This window comes from Natrix helvetica, assembly GCF_964273705.1.
Source record: "Natrix helvetica genome assembly, chromosome: 9".
In the NCBI taxonomy this organism is placed as follows: domain Eukaryota; kingdom Metazoa; phylum Chordata; class Lepidosauria; order Squamata; family Natricidae; genus Natrix; species Natrix helvetica.
The window spans coordinates 7,594,073-7,614,198 of record NC_138560.1 but is presented as its reverse complement, the minus strand read 5'-3'; the positions used below and the strand labels follow the sequence as shown (position 1 = coordinate 7,614,198).

Below are 20,126 nucleotides of genomic sequence, written 5' to 3'. Positions count from 1 at the left end.
TGATCCAACGAAGGGGCTTGTTGGGCAATTCCTATTGTGGCTGAGGGCTAATCCTACCTTTGTTTAGACCTTGCTGCAGGGAATTTGCTTATGAACAGAGCTAGCTATCTCTTTATCTCTTAAGTGCTGACATTTGCTGTGGGCTATTAAGGAAGGTGGGGGCTGCTTTACAAGAGCATGTTCCTCCATTTCTCATCCGGGGAAATATAATATTCCGCCTTTCTAATATTCCTCAGAAATTATAAATCAAAGAGAAAAGCTGGTCTGTTGAGCTCTAGTATTCAGTCACCCCCAAAGATGATAAAAAAACCAGTGGAAATGCATATGAGAAGTAAATAAATGCGCGACTAAGGAGTATACAACATGCACACACCCATGACATAAATACACCCATGGAGAGACACACCCATCTATAAGACACACAGATGTATAGACCTTCCTTTCCTCTGTCTTTTTCCCCCCTCCCAGCTTAATTTCCTCTTTCCTTTTCCTCCCCTGCAGACACAGAGATATAGGACAGGGAGGAGGGTAGGCAGAGAGGGAGGTCAGAGAGAGGAGGGTGTCTTTATAAAGTTCCCAGGGTCCAGGAATCCTTTCAGATTGCTGGTGCCAAGGAAGAAGTCCAATTCTGAATCCTAACCCCCCCTCTGAGATGGGAGCAGAACATTTTCTCATTTTCCTTTTTGCAGCAGGTAAGATGCATAAGGCCAAGAATTTTGAAGGTGGATCAGGGAGACATTTTGGTAGGGGCATGTTTAGAATCCAGCACCCCAGGGCTTGGAGAAAAGGGTCTGAATCTATTTCATTCTCAGATGATTAACTCAAGGCAGCCTGCCTAGACAAGGTTCTTGGCAGATGGGTTTGAACTATAATTCCTATGTTCCACAGGCAACAAAACTCCATGTTGCTGGGAAAGGTGATGGGAGCTGTAGTACAACCCTTCTGGTTTCCATCAAGGGCAAAGAAGACTGATGTAAAGACATAAGGAGGTTGTGCAGTCAAAGGAGTAGCTCTATGGCTTATTAACTGCAACTTCTTCGTCCAGCAATATCACTTTTCTGTGGTTCCAGATTCCTTATATTCACCTTTAAGAAAAGAAACAAACCTCTGTTCTTAAGAGTTTGCTTAAACGTTGTTGAGGAGTCCCAAAGGTGCTTTTTCAGGAGGCAACTGGACTTCTCTTGATTTTTTTTTTCTTTGAATATGTTTTTGCTTCACACCCAAGAAGCTTCTTCAGCTGTGAAAGGATAGTGGGGAATGGAAGGATTTACATTCCTTGCAGACTCTCATCTGTAGAGAGTCTCAAGTCATCCAGGTCATGGTTGTCTCAAAATTGCAGACTACAGGAACCAGGAGCACTACTGAGGTGACCCTGAAGACACAGATAAACCTCTACCTCCTTCAACGACCCTCTAAAAGGATGCAAATGACCAGCATACCTTCAAAGAAAAAAAAAACGAGAAAATCCAGTTGCCTCCTGAAAAAGCACATTTGGGACAACCAGGATCTGGATGACTGAGAATTTCTATAGATGGCTATTGAGCAAGTTGGTATATCTCTGAATCTTTGGATCTTCTCATTTGGATTCATCCATGGTAGTTAGGGCATCCTGGGACAGTCAGATACCTTCCACCCAACTAAACTAATTTCTGGAGATAAAAGTTATTTTGGAGAACACAAATGTTGGCATTAGAATCTGTTATAATCAGGAGAGTTCCCAAGTGTTTAGAGATAAGCCATACTTAATACAGGGTGTGTGTTACCTTTGAAGATGCAAAAACTGGATTTTGAAAAAAAATCTTCTAGTTCCCACTACTTATCAGATTTGTTAGTCTGTTCCCCCTTTTTTTTGTTTCCCTCATCTTCCCTAAAGCACACATTGGTTCCAAAATAGTCATTTTTGTGGAATGCAATTTCTGTAGGAGACGTTTCCACATTAAACCTCATAATCCTATAGGTATTTGTGTGTTGGCATGTAGAACATTCTGCAATACCTGATAAAATATATTTTGTTTGGCTTCAAAATATTTTGAGTCAAACAAAGATACCTGTAAATATTGTGCAAAGTGAGAAGGACGTGAACATCTGGTCACACTTGATACATTCCAAGCCATAGGGGTTACCATACATAGATAAATGTTTTCATTTCTTTTTCTCATAGTAAAAAATGGCTAATAATAATAGATTTAAAGTATGGGTACTATACCCAGTAACAAAAATCCAGTGCAATCCAAAAAATGTTATTGTTACCCCAAATGATTGCTTGGTCGCAAAGTTTGCTTAGTACAGATTGCAAATCACCGCTTACAACCAGCTGCAAAACATCGCAGTGGTTAGTGTGCAGGACTGCAAGGTACTTCAACTGACTGCTAGCTGCAGTTCGGAAGTTCAAATCTCACCGGCTCAAGGTTGACTCAGCCTTCCATGTTTCTGAGGTGGGTAAAATGAGGACCCAGATTGATGGGAGCAATAGGCTTTCTCTGTAAACCGCTTAGAGAGGACTGTAAAAGCACTGTGAAGCAGTATATAAGTCTAAGTGCTATTGCTATTGCTATTGCTATCATGACTCCAGAACATCTGGATCTCTGAAAGCCTGATATAGTCCTCAGGAATAACTGATGAGCTATACTTTTTAAAGGGATTGTGCAAAATTACTTTACATTGCATTTGATAATTACATGAACAGTTTTTCATTTAAGTTCAATTTCTGTTGAATCCTGGCTCTTGTCCACTTCTCTGTATGTCCCTACCTGCTTTATGAAGTGGAGATCCTACACGGTTACTTTACTGCCAAGTGTGGTCTTCAGTTGCAGTCCTTTGGATATCATTAGAAAAAAAATATATAGTCTAATTTATTGAGATGGTTTTGTTCATCATCAGAAAAATAAGATTTTTTAATGGAAGTTTTTCATTGATATGTTTTTCTCTCTCCCAAGGGGCAGTACAGGGTGCTAAGGAATCTCTGGAAATTATTCCTATAAATGGGAAAGTGGAATTGAACACACAGAACTATTTTCTTTGCAAAGGTAAATGCAGAAAAATGAACCCTACATGTATAAAGGTGTCATCAGGGCAATATTTTACCCAGTGGGGAGAGAGGATGGATTGATGGATCTCAGTTTTATGCATTGCAACCCAAATACACAGTTTGTCCTGTAACATCTGTATGTTGGTCAGATAAAGAGAGAAAAAATCCTTGAATAAAACTGAATCACACTGTCCTACTTAGATCAAGACTGTCCAAGGCAAGACCTTAGAATAGAATAACAGAGTTGGAAGGGACCTTGTAGGTCATCTAGTTCAACTCCCTGCTGAAGCAGAGGAGACCCTATTCCATTTTTGACAAGCAATTTACAATTAGGAATATATTCAGTGTGCTTTTGTTATATTGATCACACTTTGCTTTAACAGAATAACAGAGTTGGAAGGGGCTTTGTAGGTCATCTAATCCAACCCCCCACCCAAGCAGGAGACCCTACACCATTTCTGACAAATGGCAGTCCAGTCTCTTCTTGAAAGCTTCCAGTGATGAAGCTCCCACAACTTCTGAAGGCAACTACTGTTCCAGGGTTGATTATTCACCCTTGTCCACCCTTCTCTCTGTGGCAGCCCCTCAAATATTGAAACACTGCTATCGTGTCTCCCCTGGTCCTTCTCTTCACTAGACTAGCCATGCCCAGTTCTTGCAACCATTCTTCATATGTTTAGCCTCCAGTCCCCTAATCATCTTTGTTGCTCTTCTCTGCACTCTTTCTAGAGTCTCAACAGCTTTTCCCAGGCTGACTCTTTCCTCCCCCACCCTCCCCAAAACTTATAGGTTTAAAATATTATTTGATAGGAAATTATTAATGCAGATCTGGGGTCTTTCAAACCTATTGCTGTTCTGCTCTCTTGTTTTTGATATTGGCCACATTGGCTGAAGCTGATGTGGATTGATATTATACATCATCAGACGACCAAAATTTCTCTAGCACAGATTTGAACAACCAACAGTTTTAGTTTGAAGTTTAAAATTTCTATGGAAAGATGGAGAAAACTGCTCAGGATGTCATAATTCTTAGGGAGTTTCCCATGACTTGATCCTCTGCAGAATTTCATATTGGTGGGTGGTTGGGATTTTTTGGGAAACTTGACGGCCAGGTGAAGATTATATCTATAATTAGTGGTTTTTATTTTTATGTGTGTCTAAACTTTCTCAGAAGTGTCTACACATTTACATGTCTATCCAAACACTGATTGTGGCCAACATTGTTCAAAGGGATTTAGTAAAAGAGACTAAAGAGAATTGCATTCAGCTGGTTTTTAGACAGGAACTTAGCAAGACAGTAAATTACTTCCTCACCAAGCGGTAAATAGCGTGAGGTTAAAAAAAAAGAATCAAGTGCGATTAAAAAAAAAATTCTCAGAATTATCATAAGAGCTTTAAGCCGGCAAAATCCAGCTCTGATTCATCCAGTCTCCAAACATGCATGCATTAAGGGTTACTTTCTTGTTTTGAGAGGCTTCTTAATTTCAACAATAGGTTTAACACTAAACTTTACAAGAAAGTTTTGCCAAAATGAGCAGGTTGGTTAGTTCTTGGATAGGGATCCTAGAGCTGTAAAATCGATTGGGAAGTTTGAAAAATCCCCCAAAAGGCAATGGCAAACTACATCTATTTTTTGCCTATTCAATTTCAATTCAGTTTATTACAGTCATAGACCAGAGACCAGAACAAATAAAAAACATTCAGTAAATATACAATTAAAAATTATAGTATATAATAATAAATAACAACTAAAATCTATGATAAAATCCAAGCTGTCAATTTTACAGGGTCTAACTATACTAAAATCCATAAACTGTGTGGCCTGTTGTCAACTTAATACTAAAAGTGCAAAGGGTTTGCCACATTTGTTATATAACATAACTATGGTGGGCTAGAAACAGGTTTCCAATGAATCCCCAGTGCTATTTGTTGCCCAGTAAACTATATGGATATTTCTGCAACATCTTTATGCCAAACTAGTGACAGCATGTAAGTGAATTTGGCTGATCTCAAACACACTAAGCAAAGTTGGAGGCTGGAGGCTAAAACATATGAAGAACGATTGCAGGAACTGGGTATGTCTAGTTCAATGAAAGGAAGGACTAGAGGAGACATGATAGCAGGGTTCCAATATCTCAGGGGCTGCCACAAAGAAGAGGGAGTCAAGCTATTCTCCAGGGCACCTGAGAGCAGGACAAGAAGCAATGGGTGGAAACTAATCAAGGAGAGAATCCTAACTTAGAACTAAGGAGAAATTTCCTGAAAGTTAGAACAATTAATCAATGGAACAACTTGCCTCCAGAAGTTGTGAATGCTCCAACACTGGAAGTTTTTAAGATCTATTTGTCTGAAGTGGTGTAGGGTTTCCTGCCTAAGCAGGGGGTTGGACTAGAAGACCTTCAAGGTCCCTTCCAACTCTGTTATTCTAAGTCTCCTCTAGTTGTGTGCACTGCACAGGTTCAGAAACATTTTCTTTTGGAAGCACTGGGACAATCTTCCACAGCTTTGAGGGAAGGCCAAGTACCTTCTTGAAGTGAAATGAAGTAATATGACCTTCCCCTCCCATGCTATGTTAACTGTACCTTTTTTGACTTGCCAGTGAGAGGAGGTGGAGAAGCCACTTTGACTTGGACCGATCCAGATGGGAATGAAATTGAAGAGGATTCAGAGCCTTACCGGGTGAAGGTCATTGATGAGTTGTCCAAGGGGCTGGAGATAACCCTCACTCGTCCAGATCTGGGTGGGATTTTCAGGTGTGATGGAGAATTTGACTCTGGAAAAAAGGCTACTCATCAAATTGAAATCCACGTGATCCGTAAGTAGTATTTATTTGAGCATCCAGGAAGAGGTTTCAGGGGAATATAGAATACATCTGCAGAATGAAACCCAAATTGATTAGTAGATGAGACCCAAATGGGACAATAGACAAAATGGTGGAGAGAACAAAGCTAAAAAAAAACCCCAATAAAATGCAGTGCAATCCATTAATTCTGTTTTCATGGACACTAGTGTTTTAACTACTCTAGAAACACAGAACATATTGAGAGCATTTTTATTTTGATGCATTTCCAGAGCATGCCAAGGAAGAAAACCACATGCGATCTTGCGGATTCAAGATTGAAGGAGATTGAAGGAGAATGTTAAACTCACCTCTTTCTATATGTCTTTTGCTAGAGCAAGTGTGGATCACACCCAGTGTCCTCTTCCTAGCTAAATGGTTGGCATCCGCTGCCAACTTTTCTCTATTTTCTGTTTTAGTGTTTTTTAGAAAAAAAAAATCCATCACTTATATAAAGTTATTAAGTTTTGTGTTACTTTCAAAGGTTACAGGTTTCTCAGTGGTAAATATAGTTGGTGGGTTTTCCCCAACACTTTCTTCTTCATTTTGAATTCACTTATGTTTTTATTTCATTTCTTCCCTTTTAAGAATTGTTTGAGTCAGGTAATGTATCAAAGAAATAAACAAAGAACTGAATGTTCTTTAATGTTACTTGTCTCATGACAGTAATGCAATTAAATGAAATACATTAATTTGATTCAGAATGTTCTGCAAACACTAGGGCACCTGTTGTGGCCCAGCAGGAGCCATTGGAGCTGCCACCAGACTCCGAGAGTGAGGGTCCCTATGAGTCAGCTCTGGAGAATGAGGAGGACCTTGGGCAGGGTTCTGAGTCTGAGCAGGGATCAGAGAGTCTGGTCGGCGACCAGGAGGCGCCTGAGGCATGGAGCAGCAGTGAGAGCCAAAGGAGGGGGGCTCCTGATGCCATGCCTTGGAGCAGTGGGGAGGAGTCACGGGACAGTGAATCAGAGATCAGCAGGGAGTTCTTGGATGCTCGTTACCGCCGCGCCCACAGACGCAGGGAGCAAGGGCACAGTTATTGGCGGTAAGGGCTCTCAGCTGCTGATAAGTAGACTCCCCTTCAGGCTATAAAAGGATTGACTGAGCATACACCCTTTGCAGAAGTCAACATAGGAATTATTCAAAAAGTTTGGTCTTGGAAACGTAGCATGCTGGATAGCTGCTATCGTGTCTCGTGTCTGTGAGCTTTGTCGTGGTGGTTTACTGCGAAGGATCTGTCTGTCTGTCTGTGAAATAAATCCTGTTAAAGTAGTATTGTTCCGGAGCGTGTTCTGTGTGGGCGAGGGAAGAAGGGGGGTCAGAACAGGCACCCATTGGAGGTGGGGTTGAAAAAAATCAAGATGATTGCTGTAATAGCAACAGCAGACTTATATACAGCTTCACAGTGCTTTACCTTCCTCTCTAAGTGGTTTACAGAGTCATCATATTGCCCCCAATAACAATCTGGGACCTCATTTTACCAACTTCGAAAGGATAGAAGGCTAAGTCAGCCTTGAGCCCAGTGAGACTCGAACTGCCAAATTGCAGGCAGTGGGCAGTCAGCAGAAGTAGCCTGCAGTACTGTCTTCTAACCATTGTGCCACCACGGCTCATATCATGTGACTAATGTAATAATCTTGACTTTTTTTCCCCTAGTAAGAAAGAAAGTCTCTTTAATGGTTTCTTATCTACTCAAGGAAGTTTAGTTTCTTGTTTACTTCCACGTTTTCATTCTCACTGTTCAGAAAAGAGACTCATTCACTTTTTGAACAATTGCTGAACTCTAGATGTCCCACAGAACATTAAGGAACACTTTCAAAATTCAGTTCATAGCGGTTTAATGCTCTTTTCTTGCATCCCAAAATGATGGGCTGCCTTAAGGTGAAGCACCTTATTGAGGTAGACCATCCCTAGTAATTCTTTCAGTGCTTTTTGTTTTCTAATCTCTGACTTTGATCACAGAGAGACCTACGTTTGTGAAGACAATGGATCTTGTGAAGGAAGTTCAAGAGGGCCAAAAGGTAGAATTCAACTGCCTGGTCAAAGGAATACCACCACCAACTATTAGATGGATTTTTGGAGACCAGGACATCAAAAATAATAAGGAAAGTGAGTATGAGATGATTTATGGACATCCCTATTTAACAGAAGGGATAACGTTTTTGTGGGGAGAGACAAGAAGTAATATTTTTGGAGAGGGTAAAGACCATCCATAAGAGATGCGGTGGCTCAGTGGCTAAGATGCTGAGCTTGTCGATCAGAAAGGTCGGCAGTTCGGTGGTTCGAATCCCTAACGCCATGTAATGGAGTGAGCTCCCATTACTTGTCCCAGCTTCTGCCAACCTAGCAGTTTGAAAGCATGTAAAAAATGCAAGCATGTAGAAAAATAGGAACCACCTTTGGTGGGAAGGTAACAGCGTTCCGTGCACCTTTGGTGTTTAGTCATGCCGGCCACATGACCATGGAGATGTCTTTGGACAGCACTGGCTCTTTGGCTTTGCAACGGAGATGAGCACTGCCCCCTAGAGTTGGTAACAACTAGCACATATGTGCAAGGGGAACCTTTACCTTTACCTTTAAAGACCATCCTGAATTTGATAAAGCTAGAAAACGTCCAAATTCAGAAACTGCACAGTCCTATGTTGGAAGGGGGAAGAGGTTGAGGATAGGCACACCATATAATCTCTCAAGTCTAAACCTGAAAACTGTCTGAAATGGATTCTGAAAGCACATATGTTATATAGTTGTTGTGTTTGGGGGAGTCCTCAAAATGAAAGAAACTTGTTCTTGTTTCTAATTATGGGTTGATGGGTTTCATTTAGCCTCAAGACTGCCTGGGGCTGCAAATCGCAATTAGAGACAGATTTAATTATCCTAGCCATTTCTTTTGGGTTTACAGGGCAAATACTGGTTGAAAATGGGAGGCTGCTGATAGAGGATACCCAATTATCAGATGCTGGGGTTTACATTTGTGAGGCAACCATTGAAGAACGGAATGAAGTAGCTTTTGCAAACTTTACGCTCAACATTCAATGTAAGTTCTCTTTTTCTGTCTCATGGCACTGTGCCACGTTAGGAAGCACTGACTTTTCTATTGGGATTTTTTTTAATGACTTCAAATCAGTGTAGACCAGTGTTTCTCAAACTTGGTGACTTGAAGTCCTGTGGACTTCAACTCCCAGAATCCCCCAGCCAGCACAGCTGGCTGGGGGATTCTGGGAGTTGAAGTCCACAGGACTTAAAGTCACCAAGTTTGAGAAACACTGGTGTAGAATGTAGAATGGCTGCCGAGAGGATTATTAAGTGTTGGGACAAGACTAATATGGGCCACATCAGCTATGCAAGGAGCATGTAAACTGAGAGTCTGCCCCTTGTTTCAGTTCTGCACATGTCTCACACATTGTTCTGAATTTAAAGTTTCATTTTGGTTACTTTCGCTTGTTTTGCATTTAACGCCCAATTGAAAAAGCGTTTGTCGCCCCTTTTCATTTGGCTCATCACTTTTCTGTTTTTCCTTGCGTTTTTTTGAGCTCCAGATTTTGGAGGTGACATTTCATCCCCCTTCATAAACTGAAGTGAAATGTAAAATATATTCATAAACGAAATGAAACTAAACTTGCACAATGAAATTAAAATTCAACAAACAACATAAATAACTGTTCACAGAGATTGAGATTAATAAAAGTTATGTCAAACAAGGCTGCAAGGTGGTTTTGCTGCGCACACAAGTGCAGAGTATGAAGTATATATCCAATATTGTTTTTCTTTTTAAAAATTGGGTTTTGTAATTTTTTTAAAAAAAAATCCCCCTTCATGGGCCCCCTTTGAACTCCATGGGCCCAGGAACATTGTATCGGCAGCACCCCTCTCTCCTCAGGCCTGAGGGCCCTACAACCGTCATAAATATGAGTCAGTTGCCAAGCTCCCAAGATGACATGACTATGAGGATTTTGCTTGAAGTGTGAAAAATGGCCATCAGTCATTTTTTCCCCAGTGCCATTGCAACTTTGAACAGTCACTAAATGAATGGTTGTAAGTCAAGGACTATCCATATTGCTTTTCTTACCAACTCCTGCCTGACCAATTATCTATTCCTACAGCCCTGTGGGTGAAAAAAAAATTGAAATACATCTTTGTTTTCAGCAGCCGAATGGAGTATGCCAGCATGCTTATGTTTTTCCCTATGAAAATAATTGGGGATGGAAACATTTCAAAAATCCCAGATTTCTTGGCAAGATCTTTCTGAAGTGACTTCTTCCTAGGGCTGAGAGAGATTGACTGGCTCAAGATCACCCAGCTAGCTTTGTGCCAGTGGTGGGTTGCAGGCGGTACGCCCCGGTACAGGCGTACAAAGGCTTTTCGGAGCACTGGATACCACTCCGTTCCGGTGCTCTGGAGGGCCCACCCACCCGCCCTAGCTCCTTACCAATCTTTTAAGTCTTCAGCACTTCCGCGCACATCCATGGCGCATACAGAGCCTGCACGATACTCTGCTGAGCAGCTGGAGCATCGCGGAAGCTCGCGGAGGTGCTAAGACGCATGCACGGGCTGCGTGCGTCCATGTGGACACCGCTGGGCCTGTTCCAACCATACCAGTTGGAACGGGATCCGGAACCCATCACTGCTTTGTGCCCAAGTGGATTAGAACTCATGATCTCCTGAACTTCTAGCCTGATGCCTTAACAACTAAGCCAAATTGGCTTTGACAATTAGACTGGCATGCTATGAATCTGATTTTGAGAAGGGGGCATGATCGAATATCAGGATGAAGTCTGAGAAACTTTGAATGGATCATGCTAATGGCGTTTTGCTGGAATCCCCAGACTCCAGGACTGGCCCATCTTCCTCTCCAACCTCCTCACTGTCCGAATCTGCTGCCAGCTCCGCTGGCCACTAGCGGGCCACAACGCCAGTTTATGTAACCTGTGAGGCTCTCTTTTGTTGGAATGGAATTCCTAAATGCAGTAGACAATTGACAATATAATCAAAGCGGTATCTTTTCATGCAGAAGACAAAAACATCAAGTTTCGGTTTCAACCACTTTCTGCAAAATATATGCTGCCAATAAGGTATGAATATGTGTGCTAAGAATTAGACTTGGACTCCAGCCTAATCTTATTGCAGCCTGTATTCTGGATTGACGCAGAGAGATGACCAGTTGTTACTCTCACTCTGACAACACTTCCACTGTGTTGTGGTTGGTTTCTTGTGGAGAAACCTGCCAGCAACAGCCAGCCTTCCTCATTTTGACAGGAAGATTGCTGCCTCTGAATCTTTGCAGATTGTGTGCTAATACTCTGAATATTGCAGGCAGATTTTGAAAACCCCAGAAGTGAAAAGTTTACGCCTGCCCTTAACTTCCCCTACTTTTTAGAAATTGAGAACAGTTTTTTAAATAAAAAAGTAGGTCATAGCTATGGATAATTACTGAAATTATACCATCGATGCTCAGTATAACACTAAGAAAAGAGTCTGAGCAGCGTACAATACTCTGCTTTCATGATAATAAGAAGTGTAAATTTTTGAGCTTAATGTCAAAATATCCACAATATTATTTATCAAGGTTAAAAAAACCCACCTCTCAAATAATAAAGGTAAAGATTTGATTTATGACTACTCCATTCCTTTCACTCCAACTGATTTGAAGTTGTTGTTGTACACTTTATTTTTATTTTTTAATAAATTTTATTTATAGACCCTTTTTTTGGGGGGGGGGGAAAACAGTGCATTGTCAGGGTATACCATTTACAAATAAAAAAAAATAAAAAAAGAAGAGTGGTGTTAAGCATTGACATACAAGCTAATAACAATAATAATGATATAGTAACAATAGTAATAACATAACCCAAAAGCTTTTAGTTAGGTATCTTCTTACATTAAAGTATTGTAATTATTTACCTTCTTATTTTCAGTACTAACATTTATGATCTTACTTTTCTCTAATTCCTACCTCTTGCTTCTATCCATTCATATAATTTATTCCAAACCATATAGTATTCTGAATCTTCTTTAATTTAAAAGGTGAATCTAACCATTTCAGCACAGTCAATTTTTTTTTTTGAATTACAGACTCGTCTGGTGGGGTATTTACATTTTTCCAATATTTAGCATATATGATCCTTGCTGCTGTCAGTATGTGTAAAACTAAATATGTGGTCCCTTTATCATAGCCCTCTGGTAGTATATCTAGGAGACATGTGTCAGGTTTCCAAAACATGCCCTAATTGATTCATGAGCCTTAGACCAAACTTCACAGGAAAATTAGTCATTTATTAGGAGCATTTATTTTTGGCAAGATCTTTTTGCAGTCAGATCTAAGCTTTGTTTGAGTTAGAGCTGAACTTTACCCCTGTTCCTTCCCTCCCCTCAGTCTGTGTCATAAATCACATTCCCCAATGAGGTGCAACCCTCCCAAGCCTGCTGTAGTCATCTGAGCCAAAAGTATGCGTGGAATGTGCTTCCCCCTTCTCTCATTATGACAACTTTAGGAGTTGACAACATGTTTCTGGTTTCAACTCAATATTCTGTTTGATTATCATTTCCAGCCAGTTTTGTATTTTCTCCCAATATTCTCTTGCTTTGCTACACGTCCACCACATATGGTAAAAGGTACCTGGGGTCTGATTGTATTTCCAAAACTTAGCGGACAATATTGTTGTACACTTTAGAAACCATACAAGTGGCTTGTAAACCATAATTTGTTGCCTAAGGAAATGTGTAAACCCAAATGTAAAGTTCATGACATATTTCAATATATATTTCCTTTCTCCCATTCAGTTGCTCCTAAAATAGAGCTCCTTACAAGGGTGCCTTTGGTCACCCAGACTGGGCATCCGATCCAAGTCAACTTCACCATCCTGGCTAACCCCTCACCTTCTGTCTCCATTGCTTGGGAGGAGAAGATTTTTGAAGATGATACCATCAAAAAGATAGCACAGGACCAACACAGATATTTCTTCCTCTTTGAGGTGAGACATGACATTTGGTGAACTTGCCAAGGCTTGAGTCGTCTTTATATTGCTACACTAAATTCTTTGAATAGGGGTAGAAATGAAAAACATTGGTTAATGATTCTCTTTATGATTAGGTGGTTTCTTCCCTTTTCCCTGATGACTTTTTCAAGACTCTTTATTTCAACACTTCCCAAAGTCTGACACAAATTTGTACTATTTTCTTAGCATGTATCCTGATTCCAGGCTGCTTCTTGCTTTCTAAACTCTTCCCAATCTCTGGAATCACTTCTTTTTTCCTTCCTTCCTTCCTTCCTTCCTTCCTTCCTTCCTTCCTTCCTTCCTTCCTTCCTTCCTTCTTTCCTTCCTTCCTCCCTCCCTCCCTCCCTCCCTCCCTCCCTTTCCCAACCTATAATTCTTTTTCTGTGTTTAGCATATCTAATTTCATAGCCTTCTCTGTCTCCATTTTGCCTTCCAAAATGGTTATTATTTTTTTGCTCTAACTTGATTTGGAAAACGTGTGGTCTTGCCAGCCTGATGCTCTTGTTTGTTAATTATAATCCAATTTTCTGAATTAATCTATATAATCAGCTCTTAGCACCACCAGTGGCAGCTGTTTTTTGATTCTCTGATCCTGCTATCTAGATGACAATGGTCAAACTTCCTTTTCTAGCATTTAGTTGATCAACCAGATCTGTATCTCTGAACCACCGGGGCTTAAGTAAACAAGCAACATCAGCCTATTAAAATCTACAGAGAAGGGTGTATTCTATAAGTGTAAAGTCCTAAATTGGCCCCTCTGAATTTGGTGAAGAATTTTTCTAATAGCAGTTTGGGTGGATTTAAGAAGGGAGATTAATTTTTCAAATTTATTTTGGCGTTAGGTTACACCATCATCACAAGAGGACATTCAGGAACTTGTTATAACTGCTGCTAATGAAGTGGGCACCACCGAGAAGAGCGTTTCCTTTGAAAAAGGTGAAGGATCAATATTTACTCTTGAACAGTTGGACTGGATTCAGGATAATTATTCAACAAATGTAAAACCAACTTAATTTTCTTTCTGTCCTCACCAGGAACTCTGGCAACTGTATTTCTGTGAGAACATCACAGTGTCTCTAAAGAATTATAAACAACTTTTTGACTAAACTACAGCCCCAGGAGTCTTTGGGAAAATCATCCTAATTAAATATTGGTGTTATACAATGTTATTAAATGCATTATGTTGGAATGCATAGCCCTGCACTGTACTGCAATACATTGAGTTGTGTATTGCTTTGACAGATTGGCTTTTCTCTGTGAACGTTAAGGTAGTTTATGTGAAGATGTACAAATGACTACCATATTTTCTTGTAGATAAGGTGTTACTAGGCAGTGGTCAGATAAAAGGCAATTGAGCCTGCAGAAGAAAGGAGGGTATGGCAAACATCTTACAAGAGACCCTCCCTAGTTTCTTAATCTGTAAACATGAGGGGGAGATATATATTTTCAGAGTTGCAAGTTCTGTTACTGTAATCTTATGATAAAGATAGTGCCAGTACTCGTGCTTGATTCTTCTTGTCTGGACTATCTCAAAGGGATGACATTGACTTATCCACAAGTATATATGAACACACACACACACACACACACACACACACACACACACACACACAGAGAGAGAGAGAGAGAGAGAGAGAGAGAGAGAGAGAGAGAGAGAGAGAGAGAGAGAGAGAGATTAAATACCTTTATATCTCACCTATACTCGCAGGTAAGCCAATTCTCACATTTCTAACTAAATATCAAGAAGAAAAATGTGTCTGCCCCAGATAAACCTATTGTGAAAATTAAAGCGTATGAAAATGTTAAGGGTTGCCTTACCTGTGAATGGGCTTAACCATGAGTATATATGGTGTCCTCAATTCACAGTATGTTTTGTGGTGCAAGATTCATAACAAGCGTCTTTTTTACTGACAGTTTAAGAGAATGTCTTGTTTCAAGACCCACTTAAAAATAGGAGTCATTTTGCAGGGTGTTTTCCATTTTTTCCTACTTTTTTTGCATGGATGTTGCTGCCATTTGAATTTACATGTTTTTTTCTCCTATCTCTGCATTTCCCCCCCTCTTTTGGCTTATGTTTGAAGTATAGATGACAGTTAGATGAGCCACTGGTGGGGAATTAGGTCACAACCTGGAGAATATTAATCAAAATGCACATTCTTCTAATTTCACTGTCACTGAATTAACCAATAGGTGACCTATTTTACATATAGGGAATAACCCCAAACTATATATTTAATGAAATCACTAACTTTTAAAAAAGCAGGTACTGTAAATCTTTAAATGTATGCATCACAGATTTAAAGTTGAAAACTTTCTGAGTGAATGAAATAAACTGGTCTTTGTTTCTTTTTTGGGAAAGGAAGAAAAACTCAGAAAATTAGCAAATGCACAGTGCTATTTTCCCATTAAACCTACCTTTATTTTACATCTGTCCCTTAAAATGTATAAGGCTCGGTATAATTTAGCAAATGAAATTGTTTTCGGTGTTTCGGGTTCATGGATTACAGAGTGTTAGTGGTCCCTTTATTGTCTCTAGTTTTGGAAGAAAATGTTGATGTTTCAATCATCTTTCCATCCGTTGGCTCAAGCAGAAATTCTTCTTTTCTTCCAGATGGAGGCTTGGGATGGGCCAGCATTTTGGCAATTGTGTTGGCAATTCTGGTGCTCCTCTTGCTGATAGATGCCTTGTGTTATTACAAGCGCCGGTGTGGCTTCTTAATGTTCTGCAAAAGGAATATTCTGTGTAAGACGTCTACAACAGGAGTTGAGAACAACGGGTAAGTTGGTAGATAGCAGTTAAAGATGAGTGTTATTGTGATGACCCAGGGCAAGGCATGGAGGCAACACAGCTAGCTGGTAATTCGAATTCCCCTTTATTTGCTCCAGCTTTCCCCCAAACGCTCCCACATTTATGACAAAGTGCTCACGCACACCTCCAGCAGCCTCTGGCTAAGAGTAGTCCAGCAAAACACCATTAGCACAATGGCTTAAAGGCAAGAAGTCCAGCGAGGCAAAGGAACAAGGCAGCAATGAAGTCCAACGAACTCCAAATGTCAGCAAGCCACACAAAGCTCCACAAATTCAGCATTTGTTCCCAACAAGCGCCCCTCCTCACAGCGTCTCCTTAAGTCTCAGTCCCCAGGTGTGCCTTGTGAAGAGGGGTGGGGCGATCTCCTCCTGAGTCATTGGATCGGCCTGCGTTGCTCCCGCCTCTTCTTCACTCTCCATGCTCAGAGATCAGGAGGGGGGGCGGTCCTTGCTCATCACCCGAGTTCTGTTGCTCCTCATCTCCACTGCCTACCATACATACATGGTTTTCTGTCACTCTGCTTGAATTTGATTGTTCCTTTGGGGTGGCCAATCTCTTTTGTTAGCTCATGTGATGCAAGTCATTTTTATTTAACATCATACATGCCTTGAACAATTTTGTTGATTGCCACAGTTTTTAGGAATTCCACAGCAAGCAAAGGTGGGATATCTGTGCACATAAGGAAATGTCCCATGTTCCATTTAATTAGGGAAGAGTTCACAGGATCAAATGCTTTTTCTTCTTTTTAAAAAGAAGAAACTCCTAACATTCGTTTCCTTATTGACTGTAGAGAAATGATTTTTTGGGTGAGGGGATGTGTGTTAGATTCAGAAAATAAGGGTGAGGCAAGGGGTTAAGTGACCCTTCCTGAATAATGGTCAAATCCTGAAGAATTAATAAAAAAAAGGAAAACAAAGTTCTGATCATGGATCACTTGCCAATTATGTTAGTTGGATGTCTGAGGTTTCAACTAAGACCTCTTTATTGATCTTATTTTAGGACTAAACTCATTAACAAGTTTAAAAAGGAAAAGGTTGAAAAAAGAGACAAATCAAATTCTGAACTGCAACTGTATAACCTCTATAGATAGAATCTGAAGAAGGAAGATCAACAAGCAAATCTTCATATATATATTTTTTGTTTCTTTCCACAGGAAAATTCTCTCAAAATCAGGAAAAAGTCCTGTAGTGAACATCTCTGGTTCAGAAGCTTGATTGGACCATAGCAATGAGATCAGCTGATGAAATGTTGACTTTCTGCAACAATGTTTGGATACACTGGGCATAGAAAAGGGAGTTTCTCCTCTTTATTATACCTCCCACTATTTTTCTACCCTTATTATCACCTTAATGGAACTGTTCCTCTACAATTAGTGGCAGGTAACATCCATGATGGGCTAAAATCCTGTGCCCACAATTAGGAATTATCCTTTCTTCTATAGATAGGACCAAAATACATCGTTACATCGATACAACATTATATCAATACATTACATCCAGAACAATTTTGCTTTTCAACTATGATTTTTTAAAAAGTTTACCTTTAATATATAGGGGGTTTATGATACTTTGTTACCCCACTATGTGTTTATTGGTTTAGCCAAAGTTGTGGTCACATTGTTTGTACATATGATGCTTTTTATTGATGTAGCCTTTTTCCAATCAGAGTTTTTGAATGGCATTGAAATAACCTATATCATAATAACAGAGTAAATAAAATAGTTGCTATTTCCAATTAAATATCAATATGGATTGAATTGGTGCTTAGTGAAATACCTGGAAATGTACTTATATGCACTTGATATGCAGCAGGTTAGGGGTTGATACCAAAGAACCTCTCAAAATAAGCTAAAGTTGAAACATTTTGCTAAGAGAACATCAAACCAATAAGAGAGTAATTTGGGCATTTGGTAATAGAAAACACTAGATAACCTGTGACCGATTGGGCCATAATTTCAGAGATATTTCTTATCTAAACAGAGAAACAGAATGAACCACGGGTAGGCAAAACAGCAACGGGAGTGGAAACAACTTCCTATTTCCTGCAGGCTTCCCCATTGACTTTCCTTGCAGGAAGCTGCAAGAAAGCATTGAAAATGGCAACCAGGTTACCACAGTTGAGTGTGGCAGTGTGATGGCATGACAGCATAGCAACACTGAAGTGGCCACAACTTTGCCAAATTTTAATCTTACAATCCTACATGAATCCTGGATTTTGGATGCATTCTTTAAGTTAGCTCACTTGAGGTACATTAATTCAAAAATGGTTGCACTACGATGCACCATTTTACCCAGTCAAAGGTTATCAACAGACACGAGAATTTTACTGGTATACAGATTCACCATAAAAATATTCCCTATAAGTTTATCCCAGCCAACTATTCTCAAATGGCCTGAGCTTCTACAGATTGTGTCTGGGTTCCAAGTAATGCACCCAACAGAATCAAAACTCCAAGACAGGCATATTCCTCAAAGTATAGATTTATTAGGCATGTCATATTGGCACATCTGGAGAAACTTGACTCTAAACCCCCCTCGGATTTCCCCCTAGTTAAAAATAAAGTTTTCTTTTTCCCGCCCATGCAGTCCATCACATGGTCCAATCAGGTCACAGTCCAAGGGTCACTTGGTCTCAGGTTCCACCTCCTTGCACCTGGTGGGAAAGCCCTTGGTTCTCAGAGGAAATAATTTTATTTTGGCTACAGTTCCCCAGCTATCTCTATCTCCACTCTCCCCTTCCCACAGCGGAGATGTGTCGAGCTGTGGGAAGGGGAGAGTGGAGGTAGAGATAGCTGGGGGACCATAGCCAAAATAAAATTATTTCCTCTGAGAACCAAGGGCTTTCCCACCAGGTGCAAGGAGGTGGAACCTGAGACCAAGTGACCCTTGGACTGGCATGAGACAGACAAGGATTTGGGTGACGACTCTTTGTATGCTGACTTCTGTGTGAGAAAGAAAGTTAGTAATATTAGATGCTTCTTTACATGGAATATAATGAGCCTCCATTACTTTGGAGATCTTCACAATCAGGAGAACAATGCTGTACTGTTAGACACTGAGCTTCGTATTAGGGTGTGGCTCCTAATGACCCAATTACAATTCCCGTAACTTATTTGTCCATTTACTGATACTATTATCTCTGCATCAATTAAAAAAGAATTGCTGTATTTTGCACTAGCTAATGGTGTCACTATGTTTCTGGAGTGGCTTGGATAAGTGTTCTCAAAAAGAACCCCTCTTCACTCATTCGTTGCCTTCTGATAAACTCTTAATCTGATCAGTCATTAAAATGCCCTTGAAAGTGGGAACACCCCTACGGTCAGATTACACTTTCCCCAGAAAAAAAAACAGCAGACATTCCATAAGCCCATGCACCAGGATAATCCTGGCAAAAGTTCATTACTTAGAATAGAATAACACAGTTGAAAGGGACCTTGGAGGTCTTCTAGTCCAACCCCCTGCTTAGGCAGGAAACCCTATATCACTTCAGACAAATGGTTATCCAATCTCTTCTTAAAAATCTCCAGTGTTGGAGCAGTCCCAACTTCTGGAGGCAAGTTGTTCCATTGATATTGTTCTAATTGTCAAGGCATTTCTCCTTAGTTCTAGGTTGCTTCTCTACTTGATTAGTTTCCACCCATTGCTTCTTGTCCTGCCCTCTACTTCACTTGCCCCTTCTTCATTGGCCAGTCAGACAGAAATGGGAGTGGGATTGCCACACAGTTGTCAATCACTGTTGGAGGCTGCATTCCAGGATACTTATAATGAGAAGGATGTCAAGGAAAATTCTGAGCCTTCCAGGAAAAAGAGGTCTGAAGGTTGCATCTTGGAAACTGAACTGATTTGTTTTTTTCTTTGTTAACTTGAGACATGTCGCTGCTCATCGAAGCAGTTTCATCAGTCAGAAGAGGTCAGTTATGCAGAGAGTTGTTAGAATGTACCAACTCTTGACACAACAACCTCAGGGGCTTCCTCTCCAAAATGCATTGCAATATGTCCATGAATTTGCAAAATTTCAAGTCCATTTGTAATAATTTGTTTTGAACTTTGTAAGTTACCATTTAAGGTATATTGGCTCAAAAAAAATGTTGCAATGTGAAACACCATTTCACCCAATTGAAGATGACAAAGTTTTAATAATAGTAAATACCCACACAAACACAACTCGAACTCAAAAGGAGAGAAGAAAATATAAAGAGCAAAAAATGCATGGAAAAAAAGAAGAAAAAGAAGAAGAAAAGACAGGAAAAGGAAAAAGTCATAAAGAAGTGGTTTTCAAGCTTCCTCCCAAGTATAAGACAAATTGAGTAACTCTTCCCCCCTTTATAAGATTACAGATCTTATTACAAATCCATCCCATTTCCGGTTTCTTCTCTTTATGCAAATAAGAAAACATCAACTTTTCAATCCTGATTTTCCCAAAGGTGCTTTTTTCAAGAGGCAACTGGACTTTCTGGTT

At 40.1% G+C, this 20,126-nt stretch overlaps 1 protein-coding gene across 1 annotated transcript; it reads left to right on the top strand.

Annotated features, from left to right (window-relative positions):
* The first annotated feature begins 531 nt into the window (after positions 1–531).
* Positions 532–18,389, top strand: LOC309396990 (neural cell adhesion molecule 1-like). The gene is made up of 9 exons (XM_081962645.1): positions 532–692; positions 2,937–3,026; positions 5,628–5,843; positions 7,830–7,976; positions 8,767–8,901; positions 12,645–12,835; positions 13,702–13,795; positions 15,471–15,636; positions 16,822–18,389. The coding sequence occupies exons 1-9, from the start codon at positions 653–655 to the stop codon at positions 16,880–16,882; spliced, it is 1,140 nt and encodes a 379-aa protein (XP_081818771.1). The 5' UTR covers positions 532–652; the 3' UTR covers positions 16,883–18,389.
* Positions 18,390–20,126: the final 1,737 nt, after the last annotated feature.

Excerpts from the sequence above, each read along its gene's own strand:
- LOC309396990 (XM_081962645.1), top strand. The coding sequence starts at position 653 with ATGGGAGCAGAACATTTTCTCATTTTCCTTTTTGCAGCAG. Across the intron at positions 7,977-8,766 it reads CATCAAAAATAATAAGGAAA|GGCAAATACTGGTTGAAAAT; the intron begins GTGAGTATGAGA and ends TTGGGTTTACAG. Across the intron at positions 8,902-12,644 it reads CTTTACGCTCAACATTCAAT|TTGCTCCTAAAATAGAGCTC; the intron begins GTAAGTTCTCTT and ends TCTCCCATTCAG.